Source organism: Notolepis coatsorum (assembly GCF_963971535.1).
Source record: "Notolepis coatsorum genome assembly, chromosome: 6".
In the NCBI taxonomy this organism is placed as follows: Eukaryota; Metazoa; Chordata; class Actinopteri; order Aulopiformes; family Paralepididae; genus Notolepis; species Notolepis coatsorum.
Genome location: NC_140170.1, coordinates 83,811,539 through 83,828,499, shown reverse-complemented (window position 1 = coordinate 83,828,499; position 16,961 = coordinate 83,811,539). Strand labels below are relative to the sequence as shown.

At 47.8% G+C, this 16,961-nt stretch overlaps 1 protein-coding gene across 2 annotated transcripts in view; it reads left to right on the top strand.

Annotated features, from left to right (window-relative positions):
• Positions 1-2,087: 2,087 nt before the first annotated feature.
• Positions 2,088-16,961, top strand: part of grm2b (glutamate receptor, metabotropic 2b) — a gene marked incomplete at both ends in the record, with an annotated part of 88,979 nt that continues 74,105 nt past the window's right edge. Inside the window, one exon of one of the 2 annotated variants that reach the window (XM_084316345.1) lies at positions 2,088-2,534. In XM_084316345.1, coding sequence (XP_084172471.1) covers positions 2,088-2,534 — 447 coding nt within the window. The remainder of the gene's footprint in view (positions 2,535-16,961) is intronic. The other variant, XM_084316346.1, reaches the window with a different exon arrangement.

Sequence of the window (16,961 nt, the reverse complement as noted above, 5' to 3'; positions counted from 1 at the left end):
ATCTGAACTTTCAACAACACTTGCTCAGAGTCAATCCCATGGGGCGCAAACACACTGAACACTGGATGTGTTTCACACAGGCTCGGAGCCCGCTTGAGTTTACATCGTCTACTCTTCCCATAGAAGAAGTAGGCTACGGTAGCTGCCTCTGAAGGCACGTCATTGCTGCTCCACCCATACAAGCTATCCAGAGGAGCACAGTGTCGTCTGCATTTCACAAGGTAGACTATTATGCATAATAAGGGCCCTATTTGTATGCAGGCTTGTATGCTGGGAATTACAATGCCCATTCTGATGCAACTTTTCTCTCATATTTCATTATTTATTTCCAGTGTCAAATCTAGATCTAACGGGGAGGAGGATGGATCAGGGGCCTGGGGATGCCGGGGGGCCATGGGCCAGGTCTTGCCCTTAAGCATTTGGTGCCTTAGGTGAACATTTTGACCGGTGCCCTCACCTTTACAGAGACCACGTTTCTTTTTGACTAAAACGATGTCTGGAATCTCATAATATTTTTCTTTATAATCGTATTTGTCTGGTTGATGAGTTCTGAATATGATTTAAAATGTATTGATGAAGGAATTAATTCATTATTAATTTATTCCAACGCATTAACCTTCATAACTTTAGAGTTTTTTTCTCTTGGTTCGGCAGCATTTCATGTTCAGTGGGACATAACTCGCTTGATATTAGGAGCAGAGAAATAATAATGGTGTTAAAAAGGCCCTTGTGTGTCTGGTGTCACTCGGTGCGACTGAAAATAATAGAGAAGGACACTTTTATAATATTTAGATTGATGAAGGTCCTCTCTTCAACGTTAGGTCTTCTAATCCACCTGGTCCAGGAAAAATACCTCCTCCATCCATCCATCTATCTCTCTCTCTTCAACATTAGGTCTTCTAATCCACCTGGTCCAGAAGAAACACCTCCTCTATCCCTTTATCACTCCCTCCTTCCATCCATCCACCTCTCTCTCTCTCTCTCTCTCTTCAACATTAGGTCTTCTAATCCACCTGGTCCAGAAGAAACACCTCCTCTATCCCTCTATCACTCCCTCCTTCCATCCATCCATCCATCTCTCTCTCTCCATCTATCTTCTTTTCCTCTCTCTCTCTTCAACGTTAGGTCTTCTAATCCACCTGGTCCAGAAAAAACACCTCCTCTATCCCTCTATCACTCCCTCCTTCCATCCATCCATCTCTCTCTCTCCATCTATCTTCTTTTCCTCTCTCTCTCTTCAACGTTAGGTCTTCTAATCCACCTGGTCCAGAAAAAACACCTCCTATAACCCTCTATCACTCACTCCCTCCCTCCTTCCACCCCCCCCCCTCTCTCTCTCCCTCTCCCTCTCTCTCTCTCTCTCTCTCTCTCTCTCTCTCTCTCCACTGTGATGGTCAGACACACATCACATTTAAGACCCCCTTGGAGGTCCATGCAGGGCAAATAACTGATACAAATGAAACGTGCCAAATTAACTGAGTTGAAAGAGCACAAATACAACAAAAAAGTATTTTATTAGCTTACCATCATCTTATAACATCAATCAAATGTAAATGGAAACAAAAAATTTATGACTTTAGTTGTATTGCAACAGCTCTTTGACTTGAGTGACAGTGGATAAAGATACAATATCAAGGATTTGAATTTACTAAACTAAACTTAGATAAAACTTTTAATAATGGCACAGTGAGAGACTATGGTGCATTGCTTCTGCTAACTGAAGTATTAGTCAGACAGTATTTGAAGAATATGTGTGAAAGTGTGAAAGAAGACGTACAGTATGTTTCTCACCTGGAGAGCGATAAAGAGAGAGAAGGATGGATAGGACAGGAAAGAAAAGGAGATTCAATCTACGAGATCGGTTGATTAATTCATTAATTAATTTATTCCTATCTCCAAAACTCCTTTAGCACCTATCGAAGATGCCACAGCTGTTGAGAGGAGACTTGAAAGCCATCCGTCCCCAGACCCTGTGAAGTCCCGCGGCACCTCCTTGCTTCACCATCCTCGGCTGGCCCCCGACACCCGACCTGACCATGCTGAACACGGGGCTCCGCTCTGGGCCACCGTCTCGCCGGTGTCTCTGCATGCTGCTGCTGGAGCTGCTGCTGCCAGGAGTTCTACCCAGCGTGCCGCGGCCGCCCATCGTCGCCAAGCGGGAGATCACCGTGGAGGGAGACCTGGTGATCGGAGGCCTGTTCCCGGTGCACGAGAAAGGGGACGGCATGGAGGACTGCGGGAAGATCAATGAGCAGAGAGGCATCCAGAGGCTGGAGGCCATGCTGCTGGCCCTGGACGAGATCAACTCCAGCGACCGGATCCTCCCCGGACTGACGCTGGGGGCCCACATCCTGGACAGTTGCTCGAAGGACACCTACGCCCTGGAGCAGTCCCTGGAGTTCGTCCGGGCCTCCCTCACCAAGGTGCACGAGCCAGGCTTCATCTGCCCCGACGGATCCAACCCCATCCAGAACGACGTCCCTCTGGCCATCTCCGGGGTGATCGGAGGCTCCTACAGTGACGTATCCATCCAGGTACAAATCTCATTATGACAAGTCAAGTCAAGGTCAGTACTGTATAATATAGTATTATAGATTATTGTTGATCCCTTTATGTCAGTTACATGTTTCAAGGGGCGTCACAGGCCAACGTCATGATGAAACAACCTCCCCTGACCTTAACCCTCTGTGATTATAAGGAAGAAAACTCCCACAAAACAGTAATAGAAAAGAGGGAAGAAATCTCAAGAGGGCGATTTAATAATAGATCTCCTCTGATCTCCAGGGCCCAGTAGTTCAAAACTTTTAATCTCAATCAGATCCGATCAGATTTTAAAATCCCATTTTTTGTGATCCAGGATCAGACAACTCGTCAGACTTTGTCCCTGTATTTCAAAGCAATCCAGAATAGGATCACCCTGATCCAGATTCAGACTTTTCAAGATTACTAGATCCTGAATATCAGTGCTTTAATCCTACCGATATCTAGTGGATATGAAAAATAATACAAGGAAGACAAGAGACCACATTGCAGAGACATCTATAATGTCTAGTAATTATATTTTTAAATACATAAAGGACATAAAATCATAATGGAATTGTAATTTTTTAAATTCCACTAGGTTAACAACAAAAAAACATTAATTCAAAGGCAGCTGGATCATCCAGGCGTGCTTTGAGGAGCTGAATTCTAAGTGAGGTTTCAGTTTGCTGAAGGTGATGACATAGATGGACTTTTTTCTTTTTTGAAGATATTTTTTCTTTAATCTAAATTACATTTGTGATTGACAATATTTGTTGTAAACATTTATGTCATCAACATTTGGTTGAAAACAAAATAGGCCACCACAAATGTGAATGAATGAATGAATGAATGAATGAAAACTTTATTTAATAGATTGCAGAATGGGTACAATACAGTACGGCTCAATACACATGAAGGCAACAAACTTTGCCATCTTATTTATATTGAAACATATTTTTGTATATATTGTATTAGTACATTTTGCTCTGGTAATCCACTGGAAATCCATCCCTGGTGGGATCAAGATAATCCAGTTTTTTTGGGATAAAACTGATCCCAATCCTGTGTTGTCGGTTTGAACTACCCGTTTTGAAGATTTGATCCAGATTAAAACTTAGATTTGATTTCCTGATCTGATCAGATATCAAAGTGATCCTAATAATTTTTTTTTGTTTTGAACTACCCAAAATCCAAATCTGATCTGATCAGATAGGGATTCAAAGTTTTTAACTCCTGGGCCCAGATAATAGATGTACTCAAGTCACAGAGATACTCACATACCATGAGCGTTGCTTGCCAATTAACGCAGTATACAACGCCAACACAATTGGCAAGTGAGTAGAAAATAAATATGTTTTTATGGCACTTCTCTCGTCTTTGCCTTCGTTGCTAACGTTCAGATGATAGTAATGTCAAGATCATTCTTGCAAGCAGCAAAAAAAGAGAATCCAGATCAAAGGAAACCCCTCTCTCTTAATGGACCCTAACTCAATCAGAGTCCTGTTCCAGTTATTCCTAACACTCCACATACACTAATTAACTTTGTACCCGTGGTATATAGTATACAGTCCCTCTAGGAATTTATAAATTGTTCTTGCTAAATCAACCGTTTCCCACAAATACTGCAATAGCTCGCATTTCTTTCACCTATTTCCACATTTCTAGCCCTCACAGAAACACACACAGTACAGGATCAAAGTCTGTCTAAAGAGAAGATGGTTCACTCTGCCGCCATCTTGATAACAAGACCTGACCCCTGTCTCTTTGAAGGTGGAGTCATCTGTATCTAAGAATAATGTCACACATCGTTGTTTTTCTTTCATATTTGAAGTCACTGGTAAATTCCCGACAACGCAGAATGGTTAAATTGGTAAAAGAATGGCCCACATAGACCAGCTGTGCTGTGCGCCATCCTTAGGCTTCTGTCACAGAGTCTTTAGTTACCGCGGCAACCACTCACTGTGTGATTTCAAGCCTTTTGGCAGACATTGGGCCTCATTCACCAATACTCTCTTATATATTTTCTTATATTTTTTCTAAACCATCTGAGAAAAATAAGAAAAGTCACCGCCGCATTCATCAACCCGTTCTTAACACTTTGATTGCCAGCCATGCAGTGCGCCTTACCCCCGCTGAATGCCACCACCCACTTCAATGATAGAGCTCTCATATTTGCAAATGCATAAACTATGTCTAAAATGATAGCTATGTGTCTAATCTGGCCGTCGCTTATCAATGACTTGTTTGCAGTCAACATTGTCGAAACGGATTGTTTTTTTAATCGGTTAATTTCCGTTTTATACCATTTTGAAAAACTCTAGTTTTTTTTAAAGTTTCAGGAAAATATAAAGATTCTGTGATAAACGCCCTTTACTGGAATATTCTGGAATACACAAAAAACTTTGTAATTTTTCGGCCTATTTATGAATCGTTTTCAAATAAACGCTAGATTATCGATAGTATATGTGTACTTATGCACGCTATATAAGCGGGCTGAAAAATCGAATCTCTTATTTCCTGATCGCACACACACACACACACACACACACACACACACACACACACACACACACACACACACACACACACACACACACACACACACATGGCACACGCTGATATCTCTGTGAAAAAAGTTCTGATTATCCTAAGACTGGTAAAATAGATTCCTTACCTCAGATCAGATGTTCTCCAAAAAGATTATTCCAACTCCTGATCGCCATTCCAAATATCGATCTCGCGTTTATTGATCCAGCGCTGGGTACTGGAAATATGTATTCCACGCTGTATTGCGGCTCGGCAATGACTTGGATCCCCTCGGGTGGCTTGCCCGAGAAGTAAAATGAGGACGCTGGATTCCCCCCCCCCCCCCCCCCATGTGTTTCATTCAGTCTAATCCAATGGGGTGCAGTACAACAGGGAGAGACGATAGGGGGCGGTATTTTCCCAATGGAGCTCAGAGAGAGTTTGCAGCACTAATGTGAGACTAGATTGATGAAATATGAATTCAAATCGCTAATAAAAAGATTTATTGTCGCTGGCACTCAATGGTTGGCATGAACTAATGATAAATCTCGTCGCTGGCACTCAAAGTGTTAATGTCCAAATCTGTTCTTACCCAGGTGTGTTGAATGATGAATCCCACTCATTCTTAAACTGAAATGCGTGTTCACGCTCAATTCATTTGCATAAATACACGCCCCGCCAGCTCCTTATAAGGCGAATGAGGCATGTGTAAAATAGCAGAGGTTCATTCAACAGGAAGTGATTTGCGACTGATCTCAAAATTAGATGAGATTAATATGTATTGTTATTGTACAGCACAAGTACAATCACCATCCAACCTGAGTGGATAAATAAATGCTTGATAAATAAATAAATATAAATAAATAAACAAACGGCTTAGCAAGGCAGTCTCACACACACGATACTGTATACGTGCAAAATTAATCGTTCCAGCAAAGTAGGCTTTGTTATTCTGCATACATCTAAAAGGACCGCTCTTGACAATCTGAAACGGTTAAGCAGCCACTCATCTGGCTCTGCAAATAGATCTAGAGTCTATCTCCCCGCATAAAAGCCTGGCTGGCAGTGCGCATAGTCCAGTGTTACGAGGCGCCGAATACAAGACAGTCCGGGCGCGCCGCCCAGTTGGTCTGTGCGCGATACCCAGTTGGGCTGCGCATGCCGACCAGTTTTGGTCCGCGAGAGAGGCCCAGATGGGTCCGCGGGCCACCCAGATGGGTATCGCGCACGTGGGATACCCAGTGACTTTATTATTTTATTTAAAATAATAAATTGGTGTACTTCTGAATTTCCCCAAGGGGGTCAATAAAGGAATATCTTATCTTATCCTTCACTTCCGCAATCAGATCAGTCAGCCTTTGCGCATGTTCAATAATTCTTTCCCGCCTTCCCACACAGACAGAATGTCGGGAATGGCTAGAAGAATAGTTGATCGACAACTAAATATTAACTTCAATAGATGCAGCACTATCGTCATCATCGTCATCGTCAGTATCATCAACTAACATTACAAGAACAGTAGAGGAGGAAGTTGGACACATGTCACGTATACAATTGACACGGGTGTCTGCTGTCTGGGTGGCCCGTGGACCCATCTGGGCCTCTCTCGCGGACCAAAACGTGTCGGCGCGCGCGGACCAACTGGATAGGCGGTGTCTTGTATTCGACAGGCTTTTGTCCAAATCGGCGCCTCATACAGTGTGTGCTCCAAGTCAGACTGGATGGCACATAACGGACTCTCTCTCTCTCTCTCTCTCTCTCTCTCTCTCTCTCTCTCTCTCTCTCTCTCTCTCTCTCTCTCTCTCTCTCTCTCTGCCAAGTCCAACGGAACGCAGTGTGCGTGACGCGGGTCAAAGTCAGTTGTTTATTTATAAATGTTTACTGTTTGCATAATGTTCTTGATAACAATCTAGTGGACCGCATAAACCAGAAGTTTGGGAATCACTGATCTAGACATCTCTAAATATGCGTTCTATGTGTACGGCCTGGGCGGCCAGAGCATCTAACTGTTCTAACAGCAATATATAATCCATTTCAGAAGCAGAACACATGCAATAAGTTATAATAATAATAATTATTATTATTGAAAAGTTCTGGGTTTAAAGTCGTATTTGGGGACAATTGACCAATGGTAGGCTTAAAAAAAAATCTCATCTGGTTAAGAGTTTCTTATCTGGGTAAGAGTGCTCTCGACCACTCTTAGAATTTGGTCTTGCCTAAGAGAAAAGCAAAAATAAGACAACATTGCTGAATCCCAGGTAAGAACAAAATAAGAAAAAATGCTAGTTAAGAACACCTCTTAGGAAGCGGGGGCCCACATGTACACAGTTTACCAAAATCACTCCTAATCACTCATTTCTGAATGGATCTTTATGAAATTTGGACATGTACTACAAAAGGCTTCAGGCTATGGGTCCGTGTGGATTTGTAAACCATACCACCTTCTGGGGAAATACTACCTCTGGACTACTAACTACTACAGAAAAACTTGAGTAACACGTTTTTCTACAACTCAAGTTCAGACCTATGTTACTCTATTACGTTACCACTAACAGTGAATTTCTTTTCTAGAATCAGAAACTTCAGAATGGCATCTTTCAAAAGAAACCAGGCGCATGCATGTGCTATAAGTATAAAGTATGTTATGGTTTGTTAACAACCCCAACAGCACGGCACAGACTGCGGCTCTGCAGCTTGGCTCTGAGCAGAGACGCCACTGTGGCGTTGCGCCTCTGACTCTGCGGCTCTGCAGCTACTTGGAGATCCGCTCGGGAAGGAACAGAGAGAGAGAGAAAGTCAACAAACGAGCGTCTGGAATAAGAAGCAGTCCCGTATCATTTAGCTGAGTCCAGTACTAACACAAGCGACTCCTCTTCAGTGTTTACCGAAAACACACAAAAAACAGATTGGTCCAGAGTCCAGAAAAATGCAAGAAAAAACAGAGAATCCAAAAAAGTTCGTTATCCAAAACTCACCAAGGCGCAATTGCGCAAAGCGGGCAACGAGGCACAGATCCAACGGATGGCAGAGAGAAGCAACAGCGGCGACTTCCATAGACGTCCTGGAGAAAACAGACGAGGTACAACACGGGAGGAAAACAAGCAGCAGCTAGTGGTAAGCCCAAAACGACCCGACACAGAACGTTCGGAACACCAGAGTATATAAGGGCTCCACCGAGCTGATTTGGAACTCACTTCAGGTGCGTGAAGGTAATTGGTACCTGGAAGCGTGCGGTAACGGACCAATCCTCACAGTTTTGGTTTGCAATAAAAGTATGCAGTCCTCAAAAACGAAAACTAAAATGGCCAGGACACGAACATAATAAGAGGAAGTCTGTTCTTATATCGCTTCGTGAATGAGGTCCATTGTTATTAATCTTAATAAAACTCACATTTTAGTGTTTAGTTTCCCCATTCAGAGCGACCATGTCGCTCCGTCCTGTCAGTATATAGATTGTTTCAAGTTTCAAGTTTAAGTTTCTTTATTAGTTGTCATACAGAAGTACAGAATACTTTTATACAAAATGCTTCTTTCTGTTACGCTCCAGAGACTGTGCTAGACAAAAATAGATAAGTATAAAATAAGTATAGCAAGTATAAAATAGAAGTCAAGTACGTAGACAAAAGTGTTCAGTATATACATATATACAATGTACAATGCAGAGTAGAAGTAACTGAGTTACAATACAATATACTATACAGTACAAAGCAGAAATGGGATGAGGTACAATTTAGGTACAATTTACAGTAAGGTGTAATGAGGTATGGGTTGTAGTGCAAATTCTTTACCAATAAATATAAAGTGTGTTTAGGTGTTCTAAAGTGGGTAAAGTGGGTGCTGCAGTGAGTTGTTTGTTTAAAGTGAGTGTGTGCGTGTGGATGTGTGTGCTGTGAGTGCATTTGATGGTTGTTACATAGTGTTATTGTCATTTAGCATCCTGATGGCCTGAGGATAGAAGCTTCTTCTGAGTCTCTCTGTGCTTGCCATGAGACTCCAGTATCGCTTGCCTGACCACAGCAGTTCAAAGAGGCAGTTGTTTGGGTGGTTGGAGTCTTTGATAATTCTCTTAGCCTTACCCATGCACCGCTTGTTGTAAATGTCCTAGAGAATGGGAATCCCCCCTCCAATTGTGCGTTCGGCTGAACGGGCCACTCTCTGTAGTCTGCTACGGTCTTGTGCGGTGCTATTCCCAAACCAGGAGGTGATATTTCCAGTCAGGATGCTCTCTATTGTGCATGAGTAGAAGTTCTTAAGGATCTTCTGACTGACTTGGAACTTCCTTAGGCGCCTGAGGAAGTAGAGGTGTTGCCGTGCCTTCTTCACAAGACTGTCAATGTGTGTGGTCCATGTCAAGTCCTCAGATATGTGGACTCCGAGGTACTTGAAACTGTTCACTCTCTCAACCGGTGCCCCGTCGATGCTGAGGGGGTTGTAGTCCCTGACCCCCGACCTCCTGAAGTCCACAATCATCTCTTTTGTTTAGCTGACGTTCATGGAGAGGCAGTTCTCCTGACACCACTGTGACAGATTCTCTACCTCTTCCAGGTAGGCCCTCTCGTCGTTGGCAGAGATCAGGCCCACCACTACTGTGTCATCAGCAAATTTGATGATTGTGTTGTTGTTCCGCTGTGCCACACAGTCATGTGTGTACAGGGAGTAGAGGAGGGGACTCAGAACACAGCCCTGGGGGGCCCCTATGTTGAGCGTGATGGATGAGGAGGTGCAGTTGCCTGCTCTCACCACCTGGGGTCTACCCGTCAGGAAGTCCAAGACCCACTGGCAGAGGTCATAGTTCAAGCCCAGGTCCCTGAGCTTGGCTATGAGTTTGGAGGGGACTATGGTATTGAATGCTGAGCTGTAGTCGATGAACAGCATTCTCACATAGTTCTCCTGCCTCTTGTCCAGGTGTGATGCTGCTGTGTGCAGCACATGGGCTATGGCGTCCTCCGTAGACCTGTTGGGGCGATATGCAAATTGCAGGGTGTCCAAGTTGATGGGGAGGGAGGAACAGATGTAGCCTTTCACTAGCTTCTCAAAGCACTTCATGGCTATGGAGGTGAGAGCTACAGGGCGGTAGTCGTTGAGGCAAGCAGGCGTAGATTTTTTGGGTACAGGGATAATGGTGGACTTCTTCAGACAGGTGGGGATGACAGCCTGTTCTAAGGACAGGTTAAATATGTCAGTGAATACCGGGGCCAGTTGGTCGGCACAGACTTTTAGGACGCGCCCGGGGATGCCGTCCGGTCCTGCTGCCTTCCTGATATTCACTTTCTTGAAGGTCCTCCTCACCTCATGTTCTGTTATCCTGAACACTGAGTCTCCATCAGCAGTGCCCCCCCCTCTATTGCAGTGGTTTGTAGGCTGGTGTTGTTATTCACAGCCTCAAACCTTGCATAGAATGTATTGAGATCATTTGCTAAGGAGATGTCACTGTTCAGCTTGAGGGAGGTGCCTTTGTAATCTGTCATCGTTCTGAGGCCCTGCCACATACCTCTAGAGTCAGCCTGTTTAAACTGAAGTTCAACTTTATCCCTGTAACCAGGGCCGCCTGGGAGAAATGCGAGGTCCTGTGCGAGATTTAAACGCGAGCCCCCCCCCCCCCCCCCCCCTAAAAGGTAAAAAAAAAAAAAAAAAAAAATATATATATATATATAATTATTATTATTATTATTTTTTTTCATACAGTCAACATATTCTTAAATAATAGCGCTGCCCGAGGCTGGGCATGATACAGTCAACATATAGCAAGAGAGAGAGCGAGAGAGAGCTCCCGTTCTACAGTCAATATACAGTGTTATCGCTGCACAGACCCGGCAATGCCCCTGACCCTCCACCAGAGCAAGGCCAGAGAGAGAGAGAGAGAGAGAGAGAGAGAGAGAGAGAGAGAGAGAGAGAGAGAGAGAGAGAGAGACACATTGGAAAGAAACAACCCAAAACCAGAGCAAATTGAAATGCTATTTGGCCCTAAACAGAGAGTACACAGTGGCAGAATACCTGAGCACTGTGACTGACCCACTACTAAGAAGATCCTTGACTAGGTACAGACTCAGCGAGCACAGCCTAGCCATCGAGAAAGGCCGCCATAGGCAGACCTGGCTCCCAAGCGAAGACAGACCCACTGCACACAAGATGAGGTGGAAACCGAGCTCCACTTCTTAACAACCTGCCCACTATACCAAGACATACTTCCCACAAATTGCAAACACCCAAAGAGACTTTGAAAACATCGACAATAACTCAAAACTCCCATACCTACTGAGAGAAATACAAGAATGTGAAATAAAGCCCATTTGAATTGAAGAGAGAGAGATAGATAGAGCATGTCTGTTTGTGTGTGTGTGTTAGAGAGAGAGCATGTATGTGTGTTAGAAAGAGAGAGATAGAGAGAGAGCATGTCTGTTTGTGTGTGTGTGTTAGAGAGAGAGCATGTATGTGTGTTAGAAAGAGAGAGAAATATATAGAGAGAGAGCATGTCATTTTGTGTGTTAGAGAGAGAGATAGAGCATGTCTGTGTGTGTTAGAAAGAGAGAGAGAGAGAGAGAGAGCATGTGTGTTTGTGTGTTAGAGAGAGAGAGCATGTCTGTGTGTGTGTGTGTTAGAGAGAGAGCGTGTATGAGAGAGATAAGCAAAGATGAGCCCCTAAAGGATATTCAACTTTTAATGGAAGAACAAAACAGAAGGAAAAGATAACTTCACAAAGGCAACATGAATATACATAGATCCAAAAGGACAAAGATCAACACTTAAATCCAAAGAGAAGAGGGTCTATACCAGAGAAAACAAAGTAGCAAGGAGCCAATGGCCGACATCAGCTAAATAGGCTAACTGCAAATAGAGTAGCCAGGTACTGACACCAGGCCACACACCGTTAGCTACTACAACAGCTAGCCGGCCCGTTTGGCTCCCGAGAGAGAGAGAGAGATATATCCACGGCGGGAATAGAATAGAGTGCATTAAAAACTCACCAAACGTCCAAGAGGATGGAGACAACCGCGTGGAGTTGACGAAGTTCATCTGCCGAATGACCGTCCTCTTCATCTTGGCATAACAATGCTGCACGCACTCTCTCTAGGTTAGCTAACGCTAGTTAGCCTTTAGCTAAGCTAGCTACTAGCCGACATCATCATGGCTATCCCGACTGAACCACACGTTAGCACTCGATATTATAACGTAGCTAAAGCTAACTAGCTGTCCCTGCCTTTAGCTAAGCCGACATGGCTAGCCTGACTGAACTGTCTAACATGCAACAACTTTCATCTTCAGTCCATCCGCCGAATGACCGTCCTCTTCGTTTTGGCTGGCATAACTAAGCATAACCTCCAAAGCTGCACGCACGAAATAGTCAAACGCAGCTGACGCATGCCGGCGTACACATGATGTAACCCCTCCCTTCGTTGAAACCAATAGTATGTCTGCTGCAGAGCCCCAGAGCTCCAATAGTGAGTATGTCTGCTGCAGAGCCACAGAGCCAGGAACATTCTACAAACGTGTCTAATGTGAAATATATAAGCATATAAGCAAAACTAGATTTTAGGTCTGTGATGAAAAAGGGCCTCGCGGGAAGGGGGGCCTCGCAAAAAAAAAATAATAATAAAAAAAAATTATAAAAAAAATAATAAATAAAAAATATTTCTTTTTTATTTTCTTTTATTTCTTTTTGTGCGAGGCCCCCCTTCCCGCGAGGCCCTGTGCGACCGCACTGCTCGCACACCCCCTGAGGCGGCCCTGCCTGTAATGCCGTTTTGCCTCTATTACTGCCCTCCTTACGTTGTATCTCGCCACCTTGTGGTAATTCATGTTGCCTGTCACAAGCCCGGCGTTGTAGGCTGAGGTGCGCACTTTCAGAGCCTCACGGATGGATTTATCTACCCAGGGCTTTTGATTTGGGTAAACTCTAATTGTGGTAGAGGGGATTGTTTCTTCTACCAAAGTACAGACAAAGTCAAGCACCGTTTCAGTGTAGTCGTTAATATTGGCTGTGTTATCACGGAACACACTCCAGTCTGTGCATTCAAGTGCAGCCTGGAGCGTCTCCTCTGACTCCACAGTCCAACGCTTAACTTCTCGCGATACTACCGGCGTTCGCTTGAGACTTTGTTTATACTTTGGCAAAAGAAAGATGGCGGCGTGGTCCGACTTGCCGAATGGACTAAGAGCCTGTGACTTGTACCCATTCTTAAATTGCGAGTAGCAATGATCTAATATGTTCTCGCCTCTGGTGGGACAGGTCACATGCTGATAGAAATTCGGCAACACCTTTTTAAGACTTGCGCTGTTGAAATCGCCCAAAACCAAAATAGCAGCGTCAACATTAGCTGTCTGAAGTTTATTTACCTCGTCATGTAGCTTTGAGAGTGCGACCCCAGTGTTTGCATGTGGTGGAATATACACTCCGATCAGGATGATGGACGTTAACTCCCTCGGAAGAAAGAAGGGTCGGCATTTGATGGTGATAAACTCCAGGTCTGGGGAGCAGTGGTTAGACAATTCCTTTGCGTTGCATGGATCGCACCACTCCTTGTTTACCATGAAGGCTACGCCGCCTCCTCTCGTCTTTAGTGATTCTTCTGCCGTTCGGTCTTTGCGGAGAACGAAGAAGTTATCTGCCGGTTCTATTGCGTGGTTTGGGACATCCGGAGTCAACCAAGTCTCGGTGAAACAAAAGACGTTGCAGTCCCGAATGTCCCTCTGGAATTGAATCCGTGCTCTGATGTGGTCCAGTTTGTTTCCTATTGATTGCACATTGGCCAACAATATGCTGGGCAATGTCGTTCTGTGACGCCTGGATCTCAGTCTGTTCCGGACGCCGGCTCTCCTTCCTCGCCGTCTCCCTCCTTCCTTGCGTGGGCTGCAACAAAGGATCTCAGGTTGTCTCTGACAGTATCACTGGATCTCACAGGAGTTAGTATTTGGTAGGCCGGTTTTGTACAGGGAGGGTGGGGTGGAGTGGGAATGTTTGTGAGATAGTGTCTAGATATGGAAGTGGTAGGCGTTATTCACACACACACACACACACACACACACACACACACACACACACACACACACACACACACACACACACACACACACACACACACACACACACACACACACACACACACACACACATGCACACTCATGCGCTTATGTGGGGGCCATCCCCATATACATGCACTCGCCCACACACACACACACAAATGCATACACACATACATGCATCTAGACACACACACACACACACACATACACACACGCACACGCACACACACACACACACACACACACACACACACACACACACACACACACACACACACACACACACACACACACACACACACACACACACACACACAGCTATCCACAAATCCCCTGCACCTTCACAAAGCCTTGGGCTTCAGCATGGGTTTTTGCTTGGGCAGAGATAATTATTCACCGGGGATAGTTTGAAGCATCAGCAAAAGGACATCCATCTTTTTGTAAAGTGCCTTCACTTCCGCCCATGTGAGGAAAAGTGACCTGTCACACCGGTGTCTTGAGACGGCCCTGCCTGGTGCCTTGAGGCGGCCCTGCCTGGTGTCTTGAGGAGGCCCTGCCTGGTGCCTTGAGGCGGCCCTGCCTGGTGTCCTGAGGTGGCCCTGCCTGGTGCCTTGAGGTGGCCCTGCCTGGTGCCTTGAGGCGGCCCTGCCTGGTGCCTTGAGGCGGCCCTGCCTGGTGTCTTGAGGCGGCCCTGCCTGGTGCCTTGAGGTGGCCCTGCCTGGTGCCTTGAGGCGGCCCTGCCTGGTGCCTTGAGGCGGCCCTGCCTGGTGCCTTGAGGCGGCCCTGCCTGGTGCCTTGAGGCGGCCCTGCCTGGTGCCTTGAGGTGGCCCTGCCTGGTGTCTTGAGGTGGCCCTGCCTGGTGCCTTGAGGAGGCCCTGCCTGGTGCCTTGAGGCGGCCCTGCCTGGTGCCTTGAGGCTGGTGCCTTGAGGAGGCCCTGCCTGGTGTCTTGAGGCGGCCCTGCCTGGTGCCTTGAGGCGGCCCTGCCTGGTGTCTTGAGGAGGCCCTGCCTGGTGTCTTGAGGCGGCCCTGCCTGGTGTCTTGAGGAGGCCCTGCCTGGTGCCTTGAGGCGGCCCTGCCTGGTGTCTTGAGGAGGCCCTGCCTGGTGTCTTGAGGCGGCCCTGCCTGGTGTCTTGAGGAGGCCCTGCCTGGTGCCTTGAGGCGGCCCTGCCTGGTGTCTTGAGGCGGCCCTGCCTGGTGTCTTGAGGAGGCCCTGCCTGGTGTCTTGAGGAGGCCCTGCCTGGTGTCTTGAGGAGGCCCTGCCTGGTGCCTTGAGGAGGCCCTGCCTGGTGTCTTGAGGAGGCCCTGTCTTGAGGAGGCCCTGCCTGGTGTCTTGAGGAGGCCCTGCCTGGTGTCTTGAGGCGGCCCTGCCTGGTGCCTTGACACTGGTGTCTTGAGGAGGCCCTGTCTTGAGGAGGCCCTGCCTGGTGTCTTGAGGAGGCCCTGCCTGGTGTCTTGAGGAGGCCCTGCCTGGTGTCTTGAGGCGGCCCTGCCTGGTGTCTTGAGGCGGCCCTGCCTGGTGTCTTGAGGCGGCCCTGCCTGGTGTCTTGAGGCGGCCCTGCCTGGTGTCTTGAGGCGGCCCTGCCTGGTGTCTTAAGACTGGTGTCTTGAGGTGGCCCTGCCTGGTGTCTTGAGGAGGCCCTGCCTGGTGTCTTGAGGCGGCCCTGCCTGGTGTCTTGAGGAGGCCCTGCCTGGTGCCTTGAGGCGGCCCTGCCTGGTGTCTTGAGGCGGCCCTGCCTGGTGTCTTGAGGAGGCCCTGCCTGGTGTCTTGAGGAGGCCCTGCCTGGTGTCTTGAGGAGGCCCTGCCTGGTGCCTTGAGGAGGCCCTGCCTGGTGTCTTGAGGAGGCCCTGTCTTGAGGAGGCCCTGCCTGGTGTCTTGAGGAGGCCCTGCCTGGTGTCTTGAGGCGGCCCTGCCTGGTGCCTTGACACTGGTGTCTTGAGGAGGCCCTGCCTGGTGTCTTGAGGAGGCCCTGTCTTGAGGAGGCCCTGCCTGGTGTCTTGAGGAGGCCCTGCCTGGTGTCTTGAGGAGGCCCTGCCTGGTGTCTTGAGGCGGCCCTGCCTGGTGCCTTGAGGCGGCCCTGCCTGGTGCCTTGAGGCGGCCCTGCCTGGTGCCTTGAGGCGGCCCTGCCTGGTGCCTTGAGGTGGCCCTGCCTGGTGTCTTGAGGTGGCCCTGCCTGGTGCCTTGAGGAGGCCCTGCCTGGTGCCTTGAGGCGGCCCTGCCTGGTGCCTTGAGGCTGGTGCCTTGAGGAGGCCCTGCCTGGTGTCTTGAGGCGGCCCTGCCTGGTGCCTTGAGGCGGCCCTGCCTGGTGTCTTGAGGAGGCCCTGCCTGGTGTCTTGAGGCGGCCCTGCCTGGTGTCTTGAGGAGGCCCTGCCTGGTGCCTTGAGGCGGCCCTGCCTGGTGTCTTGAGGAGGCCCTGCCTGGTGTCTTGAGGCGGCCCTGCCTGGTGTCTTGAGGAGGCCCTGCCTGGTGCCTTGAGGCGGCCCTGCCTGGTGTCTTGAGGCGGCCCTGCCTGGTGTCTTGAGGAGGCCCTGCCTGGTGTCTTGAGGAGGCCCTGCCTGGTGTCTTGAGGAGGCCCTGCCTGGTGCCTTGAGGAGGCCCTGCCTGGTGTCTTGAGGAGGCCCTGTCTTGAGGAGGCCCTGCCTGGTGTCTTGAGGAGGCCCTGCCTGGTGTCTTGAGGCGGCCCTGCCTGGTGCCTTGACACTGGTGTCTTGAGGAGGCCTTGCCTGGTGTCTTGAGGAGGCCCTGTCTTGAGGAGGCCCTGCCTGGTGTCTTGAGGAGGCCCTGCCTGGTGTCTTGAGGAGGCCCTGCCTGGTGTCTTGAGGCGGCCCTGCCTGGTGTCTTGAGGCGGCCCTGCCTGGTGTCTTGAGGCGGCCCTGCCTGGTGTCTTGAGGC